This window comes from Engraulis encrasicolus, chromosome 8, assembly GCF_034702125.1.
Source record: "Engraulis encrasicolus isolate BLACKSEA-1 chromosome 8, IST_EnEncr_1.0, whole genome shotgun sequence".
NCBI lineage: Eukaryota > Metazoa > Chordata > Actinopteri > Clupeiformes > Engraulidae > Engraulis > Engraulis encrasicolus.
The window spans coordinates 43708583-43736190 of NC_085864.1; the positions used below are offsets into that span (position 1 = coordinate 43708583).

The following is a 27608-nucleotide window of genomic DNA, read 5'->3' on the forward strand; positions in this document are numbered from 1 at the left end:
GTTCTGATTGGATGTCTTGTACAGTTGCGGAAATGCCACTTTCACTGATGTACGTGTCTTTGTGAAACTTGTTACTGTCCGAGATAAGAGCGTCAGGACCTTTCAATCTGGCATGATGAGTGTATGAGATATGCTTTGCTTTGTTCTACTGTATTGGTTTAATTGTTCTGATTGGATGTCTTGTACAGTAGCGTAAATGGCACTGATGTAGACTGTGTGTATCTTTGTGAAACTTGTTACTGTACTATTGTAGGTAGGAGCGTCGGGACCTTTAAATGTGCCATGATGATGAATGGGATATGGTTTGCGTTATGAATTCTTTGTTGTGATTGGATGCTTTGTACTGTAGTGAGATGCCACTTTCACTGATGTACGTGAATTTGTGAAACTTGTTACTGTAGTGGGTAAAAGTGTCAGGACCGTTCAATGTGCCATGATGAGTGTATGAGATATGCTTTGCTTTGTTCAACTGTATTGGTTTAGGCTACTTGTTACTGTGATTGGATGTCTTGAACAGTAGCAGAGATGCCACTTTCACTGATGTACGTGAATTTGTGAAACTTGTTACTGTAGTGGGTAAAAGTGTCAGGACCGTTCAATGTGCCATGATGAGTGTATGAGATATGCTTTGCTTTGTTCAACTGTACTGGTTTCCTTGTAGTAATTGGATGCCTTGTACAGGAAATGGCACTTTTACTGATGTACGTGTATTTGTGAAACTTGTTACTGTACTATTGTAGGTAGGAGCGTCAGGACCTTTAACCCCTTAAGACACGGCATTATAAATTAGCTGTTACCAGCATGGCAATGACCAAGTCGTAATGTATTAGTAAAGGCCCTGTACACTGCCATAGTAGTGTAGTACTATAGTAGTTAACTTTCAATGTCTATTACAATGTGCCAGAGGAGGTACGGCGCGCATTAAGGGGCTAAATGTGCCATGATGATGAGTGAGATATAGTGAATTTGTGAAACTTGTTACTGTGATTGGATGTCTTGTACAGTAGAGGAAATGCCACTTTTACTGATGTATGTGGTATGTTACTAGGTAGGAGCCTCAGGCCCTTTAAATGTGCCATGTTGAGTGATATATGCTTTCCTACTCTTCTACTTAGTCTCCTAGTTGTGATTGGATGTATTGTAGAGTAACGAAATGCCACTTTCACTGATATACGTGTATTTGTGAAACTTGTTACTGTACTATTGTAGGTAGGAGCGTCAGGACCTTTCAATGTACCATGATCGTGGGCGCCGAGGAGGGACCCAATGTTTCACACGCCGTGTTCGTTTTCGTTGGTTTCCCAGAGACCTACGCGCACCGGGGCTGGTACGCCGTGCCCGTCCTCCTGAGCTACGTGCTGCTCCTGCTGGGCAACTTCCTGTTGCTGCACGTGATCCGCAGCACGGCCGGCCTCCACAGCCCCATGTACGCGCTGGTGTCCGCCCTGGCCGCCGTCAACGTGGTGGTGCCCACGGCCATCATCCCCAAGATGCTGCTGGAGGTGCTCTTCGACCTGCAGGAGATCACGCTGGCCGGCTGCCTGGCGCAGATGTTCGTCACGCACTTCTTCTCCTCCGTGGAGTCCACCATCCTGCTGGCCATGGCGCTGGACCGCTACGTGGCCATCTGCCACCCGCTCCGCTACGTGGAGCTCGTCAACGTCGGCTTGTTCGGGAAGCTGCTGGCGTTCACGCTGGTGCGTAGCGGAGCCGTCATGCTAACGCTAGTGGGCCTGGTGATGCCGCTCAGGTCAGAGATTCTTTAAGTATATAGAGATATGCCAACATAATAGGTTCCTATGGGCATCTAACATGACCAGGTTCCGGTCTGCCTAGAGGGGCGTGTCATAATGCTCCTAGCATTGAATAGAACAGTCCTTAGGTCTGCCTAGGTCTGCCTCTAAAGGGGGATTTCCCCCCCTCCCCCTTGCAATAATAGAACCCGGAAACAATGGGCCAATGGAACCTCTCTCTCTCTACTCTCTCTGCTCAGGTTCTGCGGGTCGAACGTCATCAGCCACTGCTACTGCGACCACATGGCCCTGGTCAGCCTGGCCTGCGGCAACACGGACAGGAACAACGCCATGGGGGTGGCCGTCATCGTCTGCTTCGTGGGCGTCGACATCTCGCTCATCGTCTTCTCGTACGTCAGCATTCTGTACGTGGTGTTGAGGGCGGCGGCCGGGGAGGACAGGTGGAAGGCCTTCCACACCTGCGGCACTCACCTGATGGTCATGATGAGCTTCTACCTGGTGGGGAGCGTGACGTTCCTCTCCCACAACCTCGGCATCCCCATCCCCGTGGACGCCAACACCTGCTTGGGGTTGCTCTACATCGTCTTCCCCGCCAGTGTTAACCCCATCATCTACGGGGTCAGGACTAAAGAGATCAGGCTCGCCATACTGAAGATTTTCAAAGTCCAGGCCAACAAAGTGTTTGTCATTGAAATTTCGTCTGTGAGAAAGTGAAAACTGATGATGTTGAGCTAACAAAAAAGATGAACTGATTTTGATGAAAGTGATATAAATCTTTCCCAATATAGCTTGAAATTTTCATGATCTAAAACACGGCTTCAGAATTTCTTATAATGTTATAATGTTATAATGTTATAGCATTCAAATGTTCTTATAACATTTTATGTTCCTGTCTCACATTATATGTCGATGTCAACAAGTTTCATTGCCTAAATTAATTTGTAATGGTTTTGAATGGTCTAACTGTCTTGAATTGTTCTATTCCTTCATGATGTTATCTTTATATGCTCTGTTGAAATGCACGTATTTCATCATGATTGACTGTATTTAGTGAAATGTAGTCTAGAGAGAGAAAATTGAATATGTAAGAATACTGCAACTTTGAATTTGGATTATGCCCTTAGTGTGTACGTATTTCCAAACCACATCATATTTCATGTTTTGCTTGGTTTTGTCTGCAAAGCCTGTGTGCAAATGTCGTCCACCTGTTGTGTGTATGTTGATCAGCTGATTGCTCTACATCAGGGGTCCCCAAACTAAGGCCCGGGGGCCGGATGCGGCCCGCCAGGCCACTTTGACCGGCCCTCCACCTCTCTGCACCTCACCATTTGAACTGGCCCAAAGAAGCAATTCTCACAGTTAAAAAAATAATGAGAAAATATATATTTAAAATATTTTATTTTGTTTCTCAATAGACCTTATTTAATTTTCACTAGTTTCTCATTTCACTGTAATATAAACAGGCCTACCATTTCTATTGTATCACTCATAAACTGTCAATCACTATATTTTCTAACCTTTCCTCGCTATTTGTACATTGTTATTAGAAATTAAAAGGAATATCTGTGGTATTTCAAATTGAACAACATGTAAAGTACTCACTTCTTTTGCAAATCACTTGTAAAAAATTAACTATTTTTTGCTAGAAATTATGGCTATAACAGGCAGTGGCCTAGTATATAGCCCACATGATTGATCCCGGCCCCTGATCACAGTCAGGAACGATGATGTGGCCCCCAGAGAAAAAAGTTTGGGTACCCCTGCTCTACATGCTCATCTCTGATGTGATAAGAGAAAATGTGTCTGTACTGTACATCCAAGGTGTAAGAACACATAAATTGAATAATGCCAAAATAATATATTATTATTGTTATCCCAAGAAGTCCCAAGAAGGTCAGATGTGTTCTCTTTTTCAGTAAAAAAAAACCCTTCATAAAATGATTAAAATGCACTGTAGTTTGTGTAAATATCAGATACTCCACATTACCTGTATCTGTCTACTCTTTTCTCTCCCTGCTGCACTTCGGGAAGTATGACTGTACATCTGTTTACTTGAATGATGCCATAACATCATAAATAGTCCTAATGTGTACGATTCCAATCAAGGTTAACAATAATGGAGATTTTCAATTCATGTGAAGCCCTACATAGCTCCTGTGTAAATATTGGACTCCACTTAAATAATGAAATAATTATGAAAATATGTTGTGTTCTCCTGCTTTATTTACTGCACAGCACACTCTGTGCAGAAACGTTGCGCGGTAGGATACATTTTGCCGCGTTAATTCAGCACTTGTAGAGTAGCAGCAACACTGGGCTTGTTGAATCTCCTCTGCAACTGTAAAATTAGCACTGCAACATTTACTGTCCTCCCTCCTCTACCCTCTCTCCTCTTCACATCACTGGCACTGTCACTGGCACTGTAAACACCATTATGAAATGCCACCACCGCAGCCCCAAACTCCCCTCAGTGCATATAGCCTCTAATTATAAAACAGGCTCTGGCTCAAACAACAGTCTTTATACGACCCTGACCCTGTCAAGATTACAGCACTTTAAATGCCAGTGTTGATTTTAATGTCACCACTGCAGTCTTAATGCGAGGGGCTTAATTGCAGTATACTTGGCTATAAATAGAGTGTGTCTTGGTTGCTAACTCTGGCCTTGTGGAGGTGCTTTGTATACAGCAACATGAGTGTAATGACAGTGGAACCTGTAGAAGGTTCCCAATGTGGACAATGTAGCAGGCATTGCTGATAGGCCAAATTAGGGATGCAAATTATCGATTAATTCATTAATCATTAGTTGATAGCCGTATCGATAGACTTACGATTAATTGATAAGCGGCGTTTTCCCCCCGAAATCTCAATGTTTCTAAAAAAAAACCTACTAAATCTAAATTTATTTTTTATATAAAAATTGAGATAAAATACTACATTTAAATTAATTCTATTTCAATTCTTTAATCCAAAGGTCTTCACACACACTCTTCACATGTCCATTTCACCTGGGTCTCTTGTCAGTTGAATTGTCAATTAATTGCGATTAATGTTGTCATCCCTAGGCCAAATAGGTAGCCTGCAAAGTATAGGCCTACATTTTGACAGCGTTCCTATTTTGGCCCAGTCGCAAGATATTATGGAACTGACAGGAAACTACTAGCTATTTTCATTTCATCGTGGAACACTTTTTAGCACATCATTTAAGATCCCTATGTTTTTTTGACAGAAACTGCAAATTAAACACCTACGTAGCATATCCACATGGAGGTGTATATGTTCTTAGACATTATATCATTTCTGACACTCTGAACAGGGCAGCAGGCGTAGCAGATAACTGACTTCACAAGTACATCTTCCACATTACAGGCAGACAGATTATCATATGTATCATAGACATGCAAAACCAGATACATAGTATGCTTAAAAATCAATGAACATGGACAAGGCTTAAGGACAAGGAGTAGTTGTTGTACTGTACCTGTGTGTTCTCATTAAACCCACGTGGCTACGTGTTACTGCATTTAAAAAACATTGCAGTGTTTTGATTTGTTTATTTACCCAGGTGATTTCGTCTCTGGGCAAACAAGCTGACTGTTAAGTTGCTACTATAGGCTACCCCCTTGATGGCTATTGTTTATCAGTGTTTAGTGTTAAACACAACACACGGAAATTAGTCTGGAGTACCGCCAGGCTCCCCTGTCACACTCACACACAACAACAAAGACGCCCAGAGGGAGAGCATGACCCCAATCGCCAGGTCACCAGCCAATGAAATTACTGCTGGATGGAAAAAGACAACTGTAAAAAAAATGAACGGAAAGACTTAATTAGCCACCGAGGACGTTTCTGCTCACTCGTGCCATTAACAACCAACTAAGGAAGATGGAGAGGGTGACGCGAAAGAAGAGATGTTAATTGAGAAAGGGGAATGAGTCACCCGGGCCTGCCTGTCCTCTCCCCAAAGCTGTTACGACAATGAACTCACACTTACTGGACTATGTTCATATGTAAAGGACTGTGCACCTTGTTGGGAAGCTCAAATCTCAGTATACTTTGTATAATGACAATAAAGGCTTTCTATTCTATTCAGTGGTGTAGTCTACGTAGAACGTGGGTATACGGAGTATACCACTTCTAAATTTCAGGGATTTCAGTATACCCACTTAAAATTGATTGATCCATTGTTTTGAATAGCACAAATATATACAGTATACCCACTTCAAAAAATGCTCAAATATACAGTATACCCATCATGAAAAGTAGACTACACCACTGATTCTATTTATATTCTATTCTATACTACTGTAAGGGTAAAGACAATTAAGGCCTTGGCTACACCACATGCATGCAGATATTAAGGTGGATATTTTTTTGCCGTTTACATATACACATGACGTGAATAAAAAATGGCAGTTACAGATGCTTTTCTCGAACTTCTGTGCTATCCCTGTTAAATAGACCTTTGACACTTGAGTTGACTTGACTGACTTAAGATCCCTAAAAGAGATATTTTTAAGACCAGAGTTTTCAGAGGAGATTTCAAAAACTCAGCTTAGAGCCTCAAGCCTATGTGCTTTTCAAAATATCTACATGTAAACAGGGTCTAAGTTAGTTCAAGTTTAAGTACGATTCTGTTGTGGTAAAGTCCAAAATGAACATAGCTTGAACACTGACTCTCAGACGATGAAAAGTATAGACAGACTAAGAAGCCTATTTTGCTAGCGAGTGCATGCCATAGATGCTTATTGTGTTACTTGTAGAGGAAAAACACAATCACAATGCAACAGTGTACAGGATAGACACATTTTTATTATTAAAGATACAGTTCAACATAATATCTTCTACACCCGCACCTGAAACCTTTATGGGTATGTAATAATAATAATAATAATAATAATAATAATAATAATAATAATAATAATAATAATAATAATAATAATGTCAGTGTAATGGTCAAATAATATAATATTCATTTGTCAATAAATATTTAGCCCCTCTTATATTTTTCCCCACTTATCTAAGATATGACCAAAATTCATTTTGAATGGTTGGCTGGAATGATTACTTCACAGTCAATATGACTTTTAAAAAAAAACATAAAACACAATAAGCAGAAAGGGGAAAAAAACAATGATTTTGATCAAGAGCAGCATGTCAAAATAAAAGTAATCCGACATTTCATATTTATTGTGAAAGGAACAAGACTCAAGAGACGGCATTGTCATAATAAAACCTTTACAAAAAAAAGAGTGAATTTTGGAAAAGCATGACTCCCATTCACAAAAAAAACGTACAAAGTATTTACGTCTCATGCACGAAATCAAGGCCACTCCTTTTCTTAATAGGTAATAATATAGCTTAATTTTAGTGTCTTAGTAATAAGGCTCTTTCGCTTCTCTACGATACAGTGTTAGCCTGGAGAATACACGACAAACACTGAACATAGACTCTTATCTTCTGTTTAGAAAAGCTGTGAAGACAAAACTACACAAGCTCTGAATATATAGGTTCCGGCTGTTTGTTCTGCCTTTTGAAACCCATCATTGACCTACAAATTACACTCAATGGTCCACCTTAATTTGAAATAAATTGAGACAGGATTGTGGTTTGGCAAGGAGGCATGGCATTGAAAGTCTAGGCCTCACTCTGGTGAAGCTCGGGGGAATGTAAAAGGGACTCATGGGCTGGATCTCAAATGGCGCACTTGTGCACTTCGGGCACTATGTTTCAGTGCATAACTAAATACGGCATACACACTGAAACATGAACACTAAAGTGCACAAGTGCACCATTTGAGATTCAGCCAGGATGTGTATGCATTTCAGTGCTACGTTTCAGAAGGCTTTTCCACAAAGGAGGGTATAGAACAGTCAAAAATGATCTCTCCTGTTCTCATTCTCTCTCTCTCTCTCTCTCTCTCTCTCTCTCTCTCTCTCTCTCTCTCTCTCTCTCTCTCTCTCTCTCTCTCTCTCTCTCAAACAGTCACTACCGACTTGTCACATTTGATGTAAGGCAAAATAACTTTTATGGATGCTTCTAAATAGTCCTTGCACACATTACCCCTATTCCCTAGCCACGTTTGCAGACTTGGGGGCCAGATTCACGAAAGATCTATCTGTGTAAGCTTGACGTCACCGACAAACATTTTGTGCAAAATTATTAACCTATACAAATACCAAATGACTACAGAGAATTTCTGAAGGACAACATATTACCAATTTAGTACTCGATGAATATGCCATTTGGGGCACGTCTTTCCATGCTGGAAAAAGACTAGGGGCACAGCGTGCACATAGCTTGCTTAACTTTGCATGCAAGTTGCATCTGAAAGCAAATGCCTCGAAAACATGATGACCGCTCTACATAAAGGTATCGAAAAGTAAACAGAAATCAGTGTGCATTCCTTTCCTGAATATTCATTCTTTGTTTAGCCAACGCCAAATGTCCTTTTCCTGTATCATGCTTGCACCTGAACCACTGAAGGACTTTCGTGAACTTTGATCGGTAATTGGCTGTGCATTGTACATTGGGGGACCACTGTTGAGAGGAGGAAACAGATTGCAAATAAAAAAATATATTTTAGTATATAGTTTCCATGTAGTCAAGAGCTCATAGTTGTACTTCTGAAGTTTGAAAGAAGTGTCTTTCCAAGGTGACATGGATGAATGTGAGTCCTCAAAGACTAGTTTCTACGAACGTTTGGGTAAAATGTATACAGTATGTGTCCTTTTTGTGGTGAATGAACTAAGAACTGATTTGAATTAGTGGGAACACAGGAATCGTGCGATAATGCCTTCAGGCACTGCTCACACAGAATCATACATAGTTAATTTGGCTCTATGTAAATTTTCCCTGACATTCGGCAGCTCATAATTTGGCAGTAGTCTTGGGTGACAATGAAAGTGGCAAAGAACGGGAAGTAATGCAGAGATGTGTCGGCTTAAAATTGGATTATCTTTGCCATGTTTGTTACTTTTTTTCTCATTCCTATTGTTACAAAGTGGCAACGAAACAAAAATCGAACAAAATATTTTAAAAAAGAAAGCATGTATTACAAAGTGATATTTTTTTTTCTTCAAGGCATGCTTCCACTCAAGTTAAGATTTTAGCAACGATGGTAAAAGATCTCAGTTCTGAGTGACGTTGATATAGGAAATCCCAGAAGCCTAGAAAGAGGCCTAAAGTAGCCTATGCACAGAAATCTTTCACTCTACCTCGCTCTCGCCAACCAACAGCTGACGTCTAGGTTGCACAAGTAGCGAAATACAGTAGATCTATTATTTTTTTAAGTTTGTTTTTTCTAATACTTTGTCCCAGCTTGTATGGAAAGACGAATGTGAACAAGAAACACGATGATGGCACCACTGTGTGTGTGTGTGTGTGTGTGTGTGTGTGTGTGTGTGTGTGTGTGTGTGTGTGTGTGTGTGTGTGTGTGTGTGTGTGTGTGTGTGTGTGTGTGTGTGTGTGTGTGTGTGTTTGTTTTCCCCTCTCACTCTGTCTCTCGTTCTCGTTCAAACTCTGGGGTTTATCGTTTGTAAAGGGGCTTTCTTGTTCCAGGTTTTGTAGCCGTAGGTCTAGTCGGGCCTCACAGGAGATATCCCAGGAAAAAGAAACTCCACTGCCTCAGGGAGAATGGTCGTCAACTCAACGCCGCATCACTTCGCTCTGTCACACTCCGCTCAGCTCACCAACTTATCTGTCGTTCAAGCAGGGCGAGTCTGTGCCCTCCTCGTCCTCCTCTTTCTCGTCCTTCACACCGATCAGCCGCTGCCGAGCAAAGTCCTCAAAGATGATGTCGTCATCACTGTGAGTTACAGGGGAAAAAAGATTAGAATTTAATTCCCTCTGATTTTTATCATAGTTGCAACGTATGGTACATTTGAAACCAAAAATGTTGGAAAGTTTCTGGTATGAACTGACTCAAAGAACACAACACGAGATTGGCTTTATGCTAAAGTTGGGCTCCACGGCTAGCCTGGTAAACCAGCACCACCCGCTGGGACGCCGAAATTTTTCAGCTGCGTGTGGGTCTGGCCTCGGATCTGAGAACGTTTTGAACACTGTGCCCTGAGTTTGGCAAACCCAATCACAACGCAGAGATTTGTTTTGAATCAAAGCGGGCGGGGTTTTGAGGGAGTGACGACGAATCTCGCAACACCGTTGGGAAAGCACATCAACGGCAAAGATCGCCGATTGGTCAGAGCGCCGGCACGGTTTGAAAAAACCACAGGTTGTTCTCATCAACAATCTTCGGAGGTATCGTTCATCGGGGCCAGACTAAATTACTCCAGTCTCACATTTAGACTGGTTTATCAGGCTACTCCACAGCCCAGCCCAGACTATCAGCTGGGTACTGATCTGCTACACCAGTGACCCGGGCTGGAGCCAGGCCATTAAACAAGCCCTCTCCATCTCTGTCTATCCCAGGGGTGGGGAACCTGTATGTCTCGAGGGCCTTTTGCGGCCCTTGAGGCCGTTCTATATAATTTTAATGTCATTCAGCTTCACATGAAATAAGACATATTTTGTGAAGGAATCTTAGAAAATGCATTTGAAATACAATTAAGTTATATTCAGGGAACCTAAAGAATGTGGCGTTTGTTTAAAATGTGGCTGCTTTCAATATAGGCCTAAAGTGAAGTGGAAAATCCTGGTTTGTGTTCATACTAGTACGGCCCTTGGAGGACTTTTACGGCCCTCGGAGGAATTTGAAGTGGCCCTTCGAATGAGAAAGGTTCCCCACCCCTGGTCTATGCCTACACTGTCACACTCTCACTGTCCTGTAACAAAAATAAAGGTTTAACTTTTAAAAAATTGACCTCCACACCACACATTACATTCCACCTAAACCTTCTTACCGTCCATGCAAACAAAAGCAAAAGACAATGGTGAGCTTGGAATTGGGCACCGATGCCCATTTGGAACAGGCTACTGTATGTGCACCAATGGAGTCAATTTTAAACACTCTTCTAGTTATTCCTGTTCTCTGAGTGTTGAAATAACACTGCTTTTAGATACTGCTTTTTTACTTTTTTATGATAGGACAGTGAGAGGAAACGAGTGGGGAGAGAGAGATGGTGAAGGATTGGCAAAGGAACCGGGCCAGAATTTAACCCGGGTCACCAGCATAACCCTACATTGCAACATGCCTGCGTGCCGCCGGGGGGGGGGGGGGGGGGGGGGGGGGGGGGGGGGGGGTAAGGTGTTACAGATTTTAAAGGCCCGACAGCTCTGACAGGGCCTTGGAAGGATGCTGATAACATAATTTGTCATTTTGGGGGGCCCAAAATTGTAATCTTTCATGGGGCCCAAAATTTGTATCGGCGCCCCTGGCAACACGTGCTGTATGTGTTGTTGTGCTGTTATCCACTAGGCATAGCAGGGGACCGACTAGCTGTGCTCTGATGGTGCTCATGAAAAGCAAACAGGAAGACCGTCAGCCTGGGTCGACTAATTCATAACGGTCTTGTAGAGCTGGTTAATGCCTGCATGTAATGGGACAGAGTTAATCTGTGTGTGTGTGTGTGTGTGTGTGTGTGTGTGTGTGTGTGTGTGTGTGTGTGTGTGTGTGTGTGTGAGAGAGAGAGAGAGAAAGGAAGAGAGAGAGAGAGAGAGAGAGAGAGAGAGAGAGAGAGAGAGAGAGAAAGGGAGAGAGAGAGAGAGAGAGATTCAGTCTGTCTGTTTTAAGCTGTGTGTGTGTGTGCGTGTGCGTGTGCGTGTGCGTGTGAGAGCGAGAGCGAGAGAGAAACAGAGAGAGAGAGAGAGAGAGAGAGAGAGAGAGAGAGAGAGAGAGAGAGAGAGAGAGAGAGAGAAGGATTCAGTCTGTTTTAAGCTGTGTGTGCGTGCGTGTGCGTGTGTGTGTGTGCATGTGCGCGTGCCCAGGACGTGCGAGCCTGGGGAGACAACTGAATGCATTATTGATGACACACACACACACACACACACACACACACACACACACACACACACACACACACACACACACACACACACACACACACACACACACACACACACACACACACACACAGCCCTCCTGTGCAAATTAATTCCACAGAGGCAGCAGGCAACACAAACAGCAGGGGCTCTTACTTTGTGTCGAATTCTATCAAGTTGGTGTCGATTGGTGCATCGCTCTCTGTAGCTGTGGAAGGAACACAACACAAGGAGTCAACAACAACAGCAACAACAACAACAAAAACAACTTCAGCATTTATTTATTAAGTTTGTTTCTCTCTCCAAGTCCCTATTGTATTGCAGTCTCGGGCTAGTACAGAGTACAGAGTCACAGAGCACAGAGAGACTCCTGGGGAAGACTGTGGAGAGGAAGAGATTGGATGACGTTTCTCTCTCCGAATCTCAGGATGCTGCAATGTGTGTTTCTCAACCTTTTATGTCTTGCAAACCCCCTAACAGTAGGGACACATAGGAGGCGAAGCGAAGAGAGGCAAAATCCAACCGTCATCAGGTCGTTGCGGCGAATCAAATGGATTGGAACAGTTATGTTGTTGATTTGATTGGGCCGCAGCAGGCGAATTCGCTCCTCATTTGCATAACATTAAACTTTCTTTAATAATTTTGCTTCGCTTCCCCCCGTGTTCGCTTGCTTTCGCTTGCCTTCGCCTGCCTTCGCCTGCCTTCGCCTCTCTTATAGGAATGAATGGCAAAGTTCGCAAATTCGCGTGTATGTGCCCCTACCGTGAGCGTTTTTGCCACGAGTACCCGGTCACTCGTGCTCTATATCTTTTTCTCTACCTCAATGTGACCATGTCAATACATGCATTACTGTATTCCACCTACGCCCCCTGCTGGTGTGCTCGCATACCCCTAGTGGTACATGTACCCTTGGTAGGGAAACACTGTCCAAATTCACACACTAAATCTGTTCCTCAATCCCAATACGGCTATGCTCCTTTCATTTATGTATTATTTACATTGTCTCAAGTACCCCCACAGTGTGCTTGCGTACCCCTAATGGTACATGTACCCTAGTTGGGAAACTATAGAGACTAAAGGAGAAGTGTATAGTGTAAAGATACTTTGTAGGAGAAGTGTAGTATAGGGATAAAAGGGACCTACCATCTCTGTACAAAGATTCCTCGATGGGTTTAGGATGCATTAACGTGAAAGGCAGCTCCACTGCAACATCACTGTAAGACAAAAACAATGGATATGAAATGAGTCCAGTCTCACCACAATATAGCCTAACAGCTTCAGTTTTTATATTTAGTTTTAATGCTTAATTTGGTTGAAAAAGGGAGGGGGTGAAAGTGAAACATGATTAATCCTTTTGGATTAATTATAATAAAAATGGACTTACCTTGCTGCAAGGTCTCCCAGCAGTCTGTGAACATTAGAGCAGAGAAGTTATGTTTTCTTGTACATAATTAACACTAGAGCATGGGGAGCTACGGTAGATTCAGGCGGTGAAAGTAACTGCCACAAAGTGCTTAAACCTGCCTGTGCTCTCAAGGCAGAAGATTTCACTAATTACTTGCTGATCCGCCTGGCTGAAGAGATATGCTTATTACCATCAGTCGGTGCTGTGAATTAGCTGGAACATATGGCAGAAGTGTACTGTGCACTACACTGTGATTATGCACATCTTAAACCCAACACATTGGAAGGTAATTGGTTCATCACACAGAGACCGTTCACTACTGTAAATTGGCACAGTATGGCACAAAATTGAGCAAAGGGGAAGGACACAGTTGCGCTGTCCAGGTTTGAGCATCGGACTCCAGGGTACCAAATGTGCTACACCAATTATTACACACTGGAATGAGCACACACAAAATCTATCCACAACCAGTAGTGTCTCTACCACCGGTGAAATATAAACATTGAATTATTTGGCAAGTACAAAGTACATGTATTTACATGGTGGGGCTGATTTGCCATATGGGGGGGGGGCTACAGAGAGCAGATCTGATGGAGCTCTATGCAATGCCTATTGGAAGAAACCACTGCCCACAACACATCCATCACAGCTCCAGTGTATACAGCACAGCCATCCACAACACACCTGAGGGGTATTCCAAGAACAGGGTTACGTGATGTAAGCCTGGCTAAGTTAACCTACAGGCAGTGGTGAACCAGGAAGTGGTGAACCATAGCCAGGCCATGCCCTCCTAGTGACGCAACAGCTTCAGCGTTGCTACCAGTCAGGTCAAGAGTCAATGCAAGTACTTTCTGAGTTCCCGAAAATACGGGAACTCCTCCCACTTTGTCTGTAAGCAAACAACCACAAGCAAACCAAGGGAGGCGGGTCAACCATGCTGTGTGGGAAATGTGAATTGTTATGCTCTTGGTCAGACCAAGTCTCGAAGAGATTTGAACGTCGATGATAATCAGGCTAGGTGAACCGGGAAGTGGTGAACCTGGTGACTGCAGGTCCTTCTATTTAGATAATTTACCGATTTACAGGTTAACTTCATCTTGCATGCGACTGAACCATCTTGGAATACCTACCGTACCTGGGCACAGTGATGAAAAGCGAAGCAAACAGCTGTACTACCTACCCTCCTCTGGACACCACCAGCTTGACTTTGACTTTATACGAGACGATGATACCCAGGATCTCCTTGTTGGCCCCTTCTTTCAACCTGCCAAGGGAGGAGGGAAAAATGGAAGTTAGAATTGTGCTATCTCTACATGTTGTGACACAAAATCAAGCACAACCAACATGAAGTGAGCATCCCTGAACCAGCTACATAGCCTATCGGATAGAGGGAAATGGTTAAATTGCTTAAATTCCAATAAATCTATTCAAATACAGTATATAAGACTACTAATGCCTCTTTTCCACTCCCAGCTTTCTGGTAGGCCTACAGCTCGAGACAGCACGACTTGGCCGCCACTTTTTGCTTTTCTAATAAGCACGACATAGCTCAATCGTAAAGCAAAAAGTGGTGGCCGAGTCGCGCTGTGTCAAGCTGTAGGCCTACCAGAAAACTGGCAGTGGAAAAGAGGCAATAGTGCATTTTGAAGATGCATTGTGTAAAAAAAAAATATTAACTGTATTTTCTGATTTTCTCGGGGGACCACCCCCCAACCCCCCAAACAACAGTCTCACATCTGGCCCTGACCCTGAATAATTTTGTAAACTTAGAGATGCACCGGATCCTGATTTTTAGGATCCTGCCGGATACGGGAACCACTGCTTAAGATCCTGCCAGATCCGGAACCGGATACCGGATCCTACGAAAGGGTTGAAACACATAGCCTACTCGCACACGTGGGCCCTTTTTATTACGTTGCCTCAAACTATTTTTTAGACTCATTGGCTTACTGCCACACTGCCTGCACTGGCCGCTCCCAAAGTTCTTTCACTCCATGCAGCAATTGGGGTTGTGAAAGACTGACTGAAAAACCTAGGCTAGAGATGCACCAGATCCTGATTTTTAGGTAACTGCCGGATACCGGATCCACTGCTTAAGATCCTGCTGGATCCGGATCCTGTGAAAAACCCTATTATCCTGCCGGATCCGGAACCGGATCTTGGATCCTGTGCATCTATTAACAAAACCATAGAGGGGGGTCTTTCTTCTACATCAGGCCAAGGAGTCCTAATCCATCCCTAGTGCTGACTCACAGTGTGCTGGAGGCCAGGTTGGTGTCCTCGTGCTTCAGCTTGCCGTCCAGGGCCAGGCCCCTCTTCTCCCGGTTGTTGGACAGGTAGGGCGTCAGGGTGTAGACCTTGCAGAAGGTGGCGCTCGGGGCAACTATGTCACTGCCAGACGAAGAGGAGAGACAAAGCTGAATGCACAATGACAGACAGAGAAAGATTAGACTTTATTGAATGCACATCGGGAAGGGCAGACAGGGAGAGGCGTTTTTAACGAGCCATTGATTTTATGCAGAGGTGATTGTCTGGAACATCCGAGCAAAGTTCAATTTCTTTGCAGGTTACGGGTGATAGCCTGGGATAGTTGCCTGTTGGCTTGTAGCTACATTTGTCATTTGTAGGTGCACTGTGCAGCTACATATTACAAAAACATTTTTGCTGCTGTTAGGTTTTACTTGTTCACTTATTGATTCAAACGGGTTATGTGATACATGGACGAGTAATGTTTCTGTTCCTACAATGTCTAGGTAAGTACTCACTCTGACTCTTCTGTCGCAACTGGGCACTTGTACTGGGCAGTGTTGAACAGGCAAATGTCGGCATACTGACGCACTGAAGTGGGTAAAAAAAGACCATTTGTTTTAGCAGAAATTGCAATGCTGGGATCTTGGGATGAGTACAGTTGCTACGTTTACATAGACTTAATTCCAAATGAACTCAGTTTAATTCTGAATAAAGCTTAATTCCGCTCTGAAAACGTCATGTAAACACTTCTTTATTCAGAATTAAATGAAATAAAGTCAATTTGAGAGAACTGTTTAATTCGGAATTATTCATTCGGAATTAAAATCATCATGTAAACGTAATGATTTAAAATGCTGGTGCGACATACCTGAAATCTTCATTTTCTTGACCGTCTTGTTTGTGTTGTTTGTGACATGGACATTAACACTGATGGGTTCACCATGGTAATAAATCTGAAATGGACACGCAGAATTTATAAGTCATTTATAAGGACGACATAGTAATCACAAATGTAAACGTCAAAAGTCGTAATCATTGTAGTCCCATTGGTCAGATGGTAAAAGCCTATAATCATAATCGATGTTGACTGGAAAAGATTAAAACACAGGGATATGAATTAAGGCTTAGATTGTTGAAAATCAAACTGGATCAAACCCTGGTAATTCAATGCCGAACAACAACCTTCGCTGCATTGTTACATGTAATATTTTCACTGTATATGGATTGCTGTCCAAAAAAGCTGAGATGCAATACAGTATTTTTTAGAAAATGTTGTCTGTGCAATATTGTAAGTCCCCGTGGCCTTTATTTGAGGTTTCATCTCCATATTTGCTTCCACAAAAGATATGTAAAAGCATCACAGGCTGAACAAAAAAATCATAAAAGAAGGCTGCCATGCTCTTCATTGATGTTAAAGTTCTTATGTCCTTAATATGTTGTTTGTGCAATCATTCTTTGTATGTCTGCTTTGACAACACTGATACACACATGCATGTTGCCAATAAAGCCAATTCGATTTTTTGAATCATGAAGTGCTTCTACTCTAGTTCAATTGGAAAAAGTAAAAAGAAAGGACGGTGCTTTGCTGTCAGCCATTAAACATTTACACAAAACAGTGGCACTCGCGGCGGTAATGATAATGCCACTGGCGTGTGACCCCCTTTAAAAGGTTTCTAGTGGCATGATTTATTTAGTCTCCCGCTATCACAGTCACTGCACACAGATACCCTGGTGTGAAATGGGAACACACGGTTGGTTAGGCAGCCACCCAAACATCCGAGACAGTCCGCAGGTCTCCAAAAAAAGCACACCTTATTCTTCCCTATTACAGTGAGGGACGATGGTTTTAAAGCAACACTGCTGTGTGGAAATCATAAAAAATGAGATGTCCACAGGCAAAATGTGCATGGCCACAACAACTGTTATTAATATATTTCATTAACATGTTTAACTTAAATGCTATTTTAAAATCCTTCTAATAGGAGAATATGTTCATTTCCGATATGCTCCAACATCATGGAATTTTATTTCACTCAGAAATGAAATCATGTTATTTTAACCCGTTAAGACACAGCGTTATACATTTGCTGTTACCAGAATGGCAATGACCAAGTCGTAGTGCATTACTAAAGGCCCTGTGTTGTACCATTGTAGTACTACAGTGGTTAACTTTTCAGTGACTATTACTGTGTGCCACTGGAGGTACGGTGTGCATTAAGGGGCTACAATCCTTCTAGCAGGAGCCAATGCTCACATATTCCTGCTACAGTCTGAGCGTAATTGTAACACTTCGGAGATTAAATGACTATGATGTCCTCGTGAATTATGCATTGTTGGCAAGAATGTAGGCCGACAAAAGCTGTTTTGCACAGCCTCCATGACACTGCACACATGCTCAACATCTATTATGAAAAGCAGACAGACCTACTGCATGTTGGCTCATACTTATTGGCTAGAACAGGAGAATTATCTTATGACAGTAAATTCTGCAGTGCTCATTTAACACTTAGAGAGTTGATTTGACAGCATTTGGACTTAATGAATTCTTAAAGTGTTAGAATTAACACAGCAGCATTTACTGTGAGAGATGCAGCGCGTCTTCAAAACTCCAACAGGAAGTCCATTTGTCTACAACTAAGCTATTTTGACAACCTGTCCTCTCACGTCCAATTACAATTACAATCAACACCTCCATCTATTAAGAAAACAAAGTAAAACAAAAAAACAACAAATAATCTTGAAATACGCCACTATAGCAAGTTTAAATGCGCTATATAGTAATGCAGGCCTGCTAGTAGAAAAAATCCTGGGTCCGAATCTTAAACACTTTTTAAGATAAGAAAAACATAATGCCTATATCTTATTCATTCTTGCAAACTACAGTTAATTTTGACATCCGTTTTTCAATTTAGTCTTAGTCTTGTGTCAAAGTTCATTCATAGTCTTTGTCGCTTTTAGTATGTCACAAATCATTTTTGTCAGTCATTATTTAATCGACTAAAAGTCCTCAACGTTTTAGTCTAGTTTTAGTCTTTCACAAGTCATTTTTGTTTAGTCATTATTTAGTCGACTAAAAGTCCTCAACGTGTTAGTCCAGTTTTAGTCTTTCACAAATCATTTTTGTTAGTCAGAATTTTGTTAGTCAGAACTAAAACTCTCAAAGGGCTAGTCGACTAACTAATTTTGTCTAGTCTAGTCTGACAAAATGAACACTGTTGCAAACAAACTCTGGTAAGCCTGAAATCAGGCACTAAGCCTGAACACTATCAGGTCCGTGTAATAAGTTCCCCTGCTAGCAGTAATTATGTCAAGAGACCAGCAGAGGGCAGCCTACCTCCTTGTCTAGGGAGGCCTCCAGGTGAAGGGGCTTGTCGGACATGAGGAACTGCCGCGTGGTCTCTGCCATGGGCTGGGGGCCAGGCTTCTCTGGGGCATACTGCACCTTCCTGATCACCAGCCGTACCGAGTTCCTGTTCCATACACACACACACACACACACACACACACACACACACACACACACACACACACACACACACACACACACACACACACACACACACGTGCGCATGCACATACACACGAGAACACACACACACACACACACACACACACACACACACACACACACACACACACACACACACACACACACACACACACACACACACACACACACACAAACACACACACACACACACGCACACACACACACACACACACACACACACACACACACACACACACGTGCGCACACACATACACACGAGCACACACACACACACACACACACACACACACACACACACACACACACACACACACACACACACACACACACACACACACACAAGAGCTCCCACACACACGCACACGTGCACATACAGACACACACACACACACACAAACAGACACACACACACATTATGCTTTGGGTGCTCCGAATACATCACTACTGCTCCGGTTGCCTTTATTAGATGAAGCCCTTCGAACCTTTTTTCCAGTAGATGTGCTCACAGATGTAAGCTGAAGCTCAGGTGTGAGCTTGAACACATAAAAGAAGCCCTCTACAAAAAGCCTACTGTAAGCTGTATATTACACACGGCAAATACATCTATGCCTCAGTAGCTGGTCTGTGAATACATTTACGGCATAATAGTGCAGAGCAACGCTTCCTTCCACGTGCAGCTATACTACAATATTAATGTATTCTAAATGGCACAGTGGGCCCTCCGAAAAAAATATATCGTATTCATGATTCATACGCTGCCAGTAATGCAAATCCACCATCGAATCAACTCAAGACGTTCATGCTCTCATGTAGCCGGGGCTGGGGTGGGATCGAGAAAAGGCCCGGGCAGTTTTGCTACATAGGTTTTGTTTTGTTTATAAACATGGTGTTGTGATTGTGAGGAGGGGCAAGATACTGGCAGCCAACCACGTGAGCTAATTTTTTTGACAGACAGCGGTTTCCAACAATCAGAGAGTGAGTTGTGCACAGCCAGGGAAGAAAAGCCATGTATAGACCAGGGGTCTGTTTCTCGAAAGCGTCTTTGCTATCGTCGTTAGCAAAGTCCTTCGTACGAGCGACTCAACTCTCTCTCGACAGCGACGCTCACCATTAAATCCAAGGGAACGGTAAGACGGTCTTAAGATGGTCTTAAGACGGTCTTACGACGGTTAGTAACGACAATGATCGAGAAACGGACCCCAGCCCCTCACACAGCCCCCTGCTTTTCTACGATATTAATGATTAGCCTGGCCCCAGGGCCGGTTCTGGCTTATTTGGTGCCCTAGGCGAGTTTGAGTCCTGCCGCCCCACCCCCCCACCTGGAGGGACAGGGTGAGAGAAAGGGAGAATAATATACAAAATATAGTAAATAGCCTCACTTGTCTGCAATACTACATCACTCAGCATGATAACATGCTGTGCATGGTTCTGTGTTACATGATTCATGTATGTCATTCTGGTCTGGAAACAATGTTTTTTTTTAAGATTACAACAAGCAGGTAATTCATTCAAGTGGATGGAAGGACATATGGCAGCTAAAATTGTTTTAAACATTGCACCAGTCTTACTTTACATTGCTTGGATTTCATTGCTTGGCACACTTGGCTAATGTTAGCATGCTAACTAGCGATTTCTCAGATCAAAAACAAAGCTCTTTTTCCCTCTAATTCCAAACAGTAGCCTCATAACTATTAGGCTTTCCATAATCACAAACGGTTGCTGATTAAATCACATAGTTCCAAAACAACCTCTGCAACTCCTGCATCATGCAATGACTGGTTTAATGAGAACATAACAATTCTCCAACCAGCAGAGCAGCACTGCTCTGTCTGCGCTTCCCTCTGTCTCTCGAGTGAGTCCCGGCCCCAAATTCAAAATAGATCGCACGCTGTCACTCATCCCGCCCCCTTTCTCAGGACTGTCTGTTTATTGGTTCACAGACTTCCCAGAGACAGTTGAAAGCGATATTGCTATTGGCTGAGGGGCGTTTTGCCGTGAGGAGCGCTTTCGCCACGCTTTGTTGATTGCGACTTCATAAAAAAAACCTCCATATCGCAAAATTACGCATCGGAGAGCGCCATTTCGGCGCTCCTTCTTCAGATTGCGCTCTAGGCGACCGCCTAGCCGGCCTATGCTTAAAACCGGCCCTGCCTGGCCCACTGTCTATATCAAAGATAGACCAATGGGATACTCCATCTAAATTAAGGGGTCGGCCTCGGTAAAAAAAAAAACCAAGCAAACAGGCCCTACCGTGGCACAAATGGTAGGCCACTCGTTTGCTATGTGTCCTTCTCCATTTCTCTCTACCCACTCACTTCCTGTCAAAACCTTCACTATCTTGTCAAATAAAGGTATAGGTATGTTGTGTCTACACAAGGTATGTTGTGTAGACAAGCAAACAAATGAAGCTCAACAGCATCTGAGGACTGTTGGCCCACTGGGAATATTTAAGGAAGAAAAATCCGCACTCACAAACTGCGTCTCATTATTTATTTATATTACCACCATGTCCAAAAAGCAAGGTACCACGCACTGATGAAGGCTTGTTAGCCGAAACGCGTTTGCTTTTTGGACATGGTGGTAATATAAATAAATAATGAGACGCAGTTTGTGAGTGCGGATTTCTTCTTCCTTAAGTTGACGCTTTTTATCTCGCACCCAAAAGCTTTTCGGTTTTCCAAGAAGTTGAGCGCGTCCTCTGCCAATACTTGAAGCCCACCGGGAATATGCCCGATATGCCAGACTACCAGTCCAGCCCTGCAGTCTTGCATACAACATTCAGAGGCTGCAGCCCAGGGCCATCGAACGCAATCAAGGTCTGGGCTACTGAAAACAGAATTCTAATTAAAAATCAAACACTCTCAAAGCCGGTCACACACTCTGCTGTAATCTTTTGTGGCAAAAAAATCAGGCTTGCTCCATGTGTTGACAGTGAGTTGGGACACACAAAACACGGCAGGCACGCGCACACAGACACACAGACACACACAGACACACACACACACACACACACACACACACACACACACACACACACACACACACACACACACACACACACACACACACACACACACACACACACTCTCTCTCTCTCTCTCTCTCTCTCTCTCTCTCTCTCCCTCTCTCATCTCTCTCTCATCTCTCCCTAACTCTTTGAAACTGCTGCATTATGAATCAAGTCATGTCCTTCAATTTGTGTACTCATTAAACTGTGACAGATGCTAAGGGAAGCTTTTTTTTTAAATATCGAAATCCCTTTACAGTCAGTGTGGTGGTGGTGAGTAGAGAAGATAACTGTACCGTTTGTGGATTTTCTCTTCAACGTTCTCCGCGCAGAAGGCTTTGACTTCAAAGTCCACCCCACAGGCCTTAGCAAGAGTAGAAGAAAGAGATGTGTCACTTCAGCGAAGAGCAGCACAAAACAAAGTGCAAAGTCTGCACACTTACTCCAATTCTATTATTTTGTTCACTACAAAGTAACGTTTACTAGCTTGCTGTCTTCAGATATTACTCTTTATTTCTAAATCCCATGTTTTTGTCCATTATCATCAGATTCCCTCTCACTACCTCTACTCTTACGTAATTGCAACTTGTCGGGCACTATTGCTACAGTGCTTGGACAAAGACCACAAACATAACAGTCTTAGTGTTGGCTAATGGTCTTTTTCTTTGTCCAACATGTCCACTAATTCACATCATAGGATTAAGGTATTGTTTATACTGTACATAGCCGGGTTTGATAAACAAACATTTTTCTTCCCAAAATGTCTTCGTTCACGCTATTGGTAAATCGACATAAATATGCTGGAGAGGGCTGTCATAAATATGTTAAGCCTGTGTGTGGTAAGGAGAATGAGTGAAAAAGTGTCAATTTTTCTCTGTTTATATGCAAAGTAAGATGTAGTTCTTAAAAAATGGAAAAAATAGTTTTGAAGACTCGTATATCAAACTTTCAAGCAGAAACAATTGAGTTCACCGCTTCCACTTGTAAGTGGTGCTCAATTATGCAGGTCTAGACCCTCTGTGTAAAAGAGGTGTGTCCTCTGGTAAGACCAGGCTATACTCCTGTACTTTTACCACAGACTAATTAGCTTATCTACCTGGCTGGACACCTGTTAACTCATTGCATGCCAGCCATTTTCGAATCATACAACCAAGCAATGCCAGAGCATTCAACAATGTGGGTGTTTTTTCAACACCCACAGAAAAGGGAATCATTTGTATAATATTAAACTTGGTCGAATATTTTTTACTTCGCTTCGCTCCTCTCCACCTTCGCCTCCCTCATAGGAATGAATGGCGAAGTTTGCTTTGCTTGGCCAAATTCGCATCTATGTGTCCCTAACGGTAGGATCTGAAATTACCCACTTAAGCGTCATTGACATCAAGTGAGTTAATTAGCATCAGTAGGCTGGCTGGAACAAATATGTAGCCGCAGGTGATATGGGACACAGCAGGGACTGTAGGGATTTAGACACTGTTTCCACATACTGTAGCCTATGTGGACTTTTTTGTGAACACATATATTTGGGCCTTTGGTTTACACATTTTAGATTCCTGAAATATGTATTATTTGAAACTGGAGATTTCCAAAACCCATCACTCACAATGGTGATCCACATGCCAAGTAAATGGGATCAAAAAGCATAGATGGTCACAAAATATCTTTTTTTTTTAAAAAAACATCTGTGTAATGAAGGCCTCACCTTCCCTGTGTCCTCAGGGCCTGGTTGCAGTGTGACTGAACAGGGCAGGTTGGGGGGAATCTGGTGAAGAAGCACAAGAATCAGATTCACAATGAGAGGCACGTAAACACAGTTACATATGCAGATACAGTAAATGATGATTACCGACACGTACGTGTGACATAAAAACCGCTCACAGATTAACAAGTCCGACAGGCGGACAAAGATGCGTCCGTCTATGCCAGTTCTCAACCTTTTTTTGGCAAAATGTAGGCTATGTATTTAGACAAATGTATTTACGAACGTGATAATGTGTAGTTAGGCAAGAAAATGGAGTGCAGTGATTCAATTTATTATTGGTGGGCAGTATCTAGAAGTGGCCCAGGGGTGGAGCTGTATGGAGGAATGCAGGGCATTTGCCACAGGGCCCAGATCCCTCCCATATACTGTAGCTGGCGGGGCCCTTTTGTGAACTTTGCAGACTGTATTGGGGAGGGGGGGGGGTGTTTGTATTTTACCCTAGGGCCCTGTGTGCCGTTTTTCTGCCACTGAAGCGATCTTAAAACGCAGGGGACCACAAGCAGATGAGAAAATGAAATCCGATACGGTGATGAAATGCAACACTGCCTATTGATGAAAAACTACCTCAGAGGGAAAGGCAACACTGGATTTGGGTGAAAAAAATACAAACCACATATGAAACCCAGCACCGCATTTTTACGGGAAACAATACCTCAGACAAAACAATCCAACACTACATTTCAGGCGAACAAGAAATCACCAACCATCCGTGAAAAAAAAATCCAACCACTGTGTTATGCTGGGAAATTACCTCGGTTTGAAATCCAATACTTTTCGTTGGATGAAAGCCTCCGTGAGATAAGAGGTAATTGGGTAACGAATACTATGATCCGTGTCGAAACCTTCTGCTACAGACACCCGTTATCAGAGACATTTTCAAAACAATAACGAAGCCCAGACATGATGATGATAATGTAATGAAGCGGAAAGGTTTATAGGCAAATTAATGAAAACTGTGGCAAAGCGCACCACACTGTAAGTCACCTCTAAATGGAAGCACCAGAACAAAGCAATTAAGCGAAGGGTAGAAACATAAAAAAATATATACTTTTAGGAAAAAAGAAAACTGTCAACACAGGTTAGTCCTATCAGATTAACCCGGCGTGAAGACACGCCGCTATGAATTCGCCGTTACCTGAAAGTCATAGTACATTACTAAAGGCCCTGTGTTATGTCATAGCAGTGTAGTACTATGGTCATTAAGTTTTCAATGACTGCCACTGGAGGTACTGGAGGTACGGCGTGCATTAAGGGGCTACTGTACATGCAATCCCAGATGTTGTGTATTGTTTCACTGCTTCAGGCATACACACACACATGCTTGCGTGCCGCACACACACATATAAACAATAACATACACATGCACGCATGCATACACATAAACAGACATATTATAAACAAACACACCCTGCACACACACACTAGCATGGACGCGTGCATAAACGCACGCACGCATGCACGCACGCATGCACGCACGCATGCACGCACGCACGCACGCACGCACGCACGCACGCACGCACGCACGCACGCACGCACGCACGCACGCACGCACACGCACACAAACCGTACCTCGAATGTGAAAGGGTAGGCGTGCTCGCCGAGCTTCTTGATCAGGCGCTCCTGCAGCCGCGTCAAGCTTTTCTTTTCCTCGGCCACCGGCGGGAAGGCCTGGATGTTGGCCACAAAGAGGTCCTTGCGGAACGTCAGGCCCAGGACATCCAGATCCTCACGGCCGTAGCGGAAGGCACACGTCAACGTCACAAACACTGAGGAGGGGGAGGGAGAGAGAAGAGGAGATGAAGATGAGGGGTGTAGGGGTGTAGAGGTGTGTGTGTGTGTGTGTGTGTGTGTGTGTGTGTGTGTGTGTGTGTGTGTGTGTGTGCATGCAGATTGGGGGTGCAGAGAGAGAGAGAGAGAGAGAGAGAGATAGAGAAAGAGAGAGGAAGAGAGAGAGAGATGGTGAGAGAAAGAGAAAGAAAGAGAGAGAGAGATAGTGAGAGAAAGACAAAGAGAGAGAGAGATTGTGACAGAGAGAGAGAGAGAGAAAGAGAAAGAGAGAGACAGAGATAGAGAGAGAGAGGACACAGACAGCAGAGTGGTGAGAAAGTCATCTTTCCATAATGGAGCGTGGCATGAAGGGCAACACCACCCTGCTCATGTTAATATGCAGATCACTCCACTCAGGCCCGCCGGCAGGGGAGGAGGACAAACGAGTCAGCTGTCCCGGCCCCAAGGAGAGAGGGGGCCCAATGTTGGGTCCTCATTACATTATGTACTGAGAGGGGAGGGGCCCTTTCAGAAGATGTTGTCCCCGGCTCGGCAAAGGCTGTCACCGGCCCCAACTCCATTATATTAACCCACTACACAGCACAGTTCTCTCAGGTGCACATTGGAGAGGCATGGATCCAGGGTAGAGTGTGAATGTGATTGCAACTATCTCCATATTTTATAAGTAAGTATTTAACATTAATGGAATAGCACTTTATAATAATGTCTGCTTACAAAGCATTAATAACACTTAGTAAATAATGAACAAATGATGAACAAAACATTAACAAATGATTCCATGTGCACCCCCTGCAGTGTGCTCACGTACCCCTAGTGGTATACCTAACCCCTGGTTGACAATCACCACCTTTGTGAGCCATGGCCATATAATTTGGATCAAATTCTTAGGACAAGAGCCAAATTGGATGTCAAGTGAGGATTTTGGAAATGTTATTTTTCTCTCACCTTTCCTTTCCTTCAGATACTCTGGGTCGATTAACACAACACCATCTGCAGGAGAGAAAGAATATACTTTAATACATTTTAGATTACACGTTCTATATTCCTCATTGATCATGACAAGATTAAATGTTCTACGTGTCAGATGTATAGTAAAAGGAATGATGTACATGTAGTATCAAGAAAAGGGGAAAGTTGAATAATGATAATACCATACTGAACAGCTGAGATATTTAAGTACATCGTAAGCCTTAAATATATCCCTTGTATCCTGTTTGCCTTGGCATATTGCATGTTGCCTCTTGTCTCTAAAGGGGGAATGCTGCTTACCAGTCTTGGCCATAGGCCAACATGACACGTTTTTATGATTGTAATAACCAGATGGTGACAGTATCCAAACCGCTGCCCAGAGGGCTGGGCTACAGATACAACACTGTTAGACAATTAAATCCATGATTTACTAGGAATGTATTATGTATAAAATCATGGCCCATGGTATGCATGTGATGATGAGGCATCAGCGGGTTTTCTTACAGTACTTGGTGGCAACAGCCTGGCTAGCGTACATACAGTACATACCTAGCCTGGTCCTGACCATCCCATAATACTACCATTTCATTTCGTATTCATGTAGTGCCCAGCCAAGTCTCTTGGCGGAAGTACGTAGGATGGTGCGCATACAAACGGTACATACCCACTGGCTCTACCAGGTCCACATGGTCCACAAAGTCCCTCTTCCCAAGATAGACTGTGAGCTGTGAACACAGATGGCGAAATACATTCAAAAAATGTTCACTTCAAAAACATTGCACTGTGTAGGATGGTGGCCAGAGTACAGGTACAACTACGGTATACTACTCATTGAAACTGTGCTGCTATTAGCAAATGTCTTCTTTTCATGAATATTTACCAAATAATAAAATTGTACAGTAAGTTGTGTAGCTAAAAATGTCTTTTTCTGGAATTTCAAAATGGCAGATACGGAGAAGACCCACCCACATATATGAAATATGCAATTTTCAGAGGCATGAATGAATTCTGGTCCAGTTGTTTATTAATCTCCTTTGCTAACATGAGCCGGGTGAATGAGGATCTTCCCAGTCTTGTTATGATATTCGCCATTATTGCATTTGGGGTTTCCACAATCTCCTCAAAGCGTTGTTGTGTCGATGTGAGCTAGCCGTCAAACAGAGCTTCCAAGCCATTACAATGCAATACCATAGTAGCACCTCTAGAGGTGCTAGGGGGTTTCAG

The 27608-nt window shown here is 43.2% G+C and overlaps 2 protein-coding genes across 3 annotated transcripts in view; one reads left to right on the plus strand and one right to left on the minus strand.

Moving 5' to 3' along the window:
• Window positions 1-1238: 1238 nt before the first annotated feature.
• On the plus strand, window positions 1239-2638 carry or55e1 (odorant receptor, family 55, subfamily E, member 1). Its single transcript, XM_063204663.1, has 2 exons — window positions 1239-1750; window positions 1994-2638. The coding sequence occupies exons 1-2, from the start codon at window positions 1239-1241 to the stop codon at window positions 2466-2468; spliced, it is 987 nt and encodes a 328-aa protein (XP_063060733.1). The 3' UTR covers window positions 2469-2638.
• Window positions 2639-6847: 4209 nt separating this feature from the next.
• The window catches only part of arrb1 (arrestin, beta 1), a 68641-nt gene continuing 47880 nt past the window's right edge, over window positions 6848-27608 (minus strand). For both annotated transcript variants that reach the window (XM_063205772.1, XM_063205771.1), the window contains 14 exons: window positions 27049-27109; window positions 26361-26405; window positions 25197-25393; window positions 23568-23627; window positions 22162-22229; window positions 18682-18817; window positions 16216-16300; window positions 15863-15935; window positions 15351-15488; window positions 14278-14361; window positions 13077-13100; window positions 12836-12906; window positions 11849-11900; window positions 6848-9560 (listed from right to left, as the gene is read on the minus strand). In XM_063205772.1, the coding sequence (XP_063061842.1) occupies window positions 9449-9560; window positions 11849-11900; window positions 12836-12906; window positions 13077-13100; window positions 14278-14361; window positions 15351-15488; window positions 15863-15935; window positions 16216-16300; window positions 18682-18817; window positions 22162-22229; window positions 23568-23627; window positions 25197-25393; window positions 26361-26405; window positions 27049-27109 (1206 nt within the window). In that variant the 3' untranslated portion in view covers window positions 6848-9448. The remainder of the gene's footprint in view (window positions 9561-11848; window positions 11901-12835; window positions 12907-13076; window positions 13101-14277; window positions 14362-15350; window positions 15489-15862; window positions 15936-16215; window positions 16301-18681; window positions 18818-22161; window positions 22230-23567; window positions 23628-25196; window positions 25394-26360; window positions 26406-27048; window positions 27110-27608) is intronic.

Bases quoted from the DNA above. Each gene is read 5' to 3' on its own strand.
- or55e1 (XM_063204663.1), top strand. From the start codon at position 1,239: ATGATCGTGGGCGCCGAGGAGGGACCCAATGTTTCACACGCCGTGTTC. The intron at 1,751-1,993 runs GTCAGAGATTCT...CTCTCTGCTCAG, and splicing joins GGCCTGGTGATGCCGCTCAG to GTTCTGCGGGTCGAACGTCA.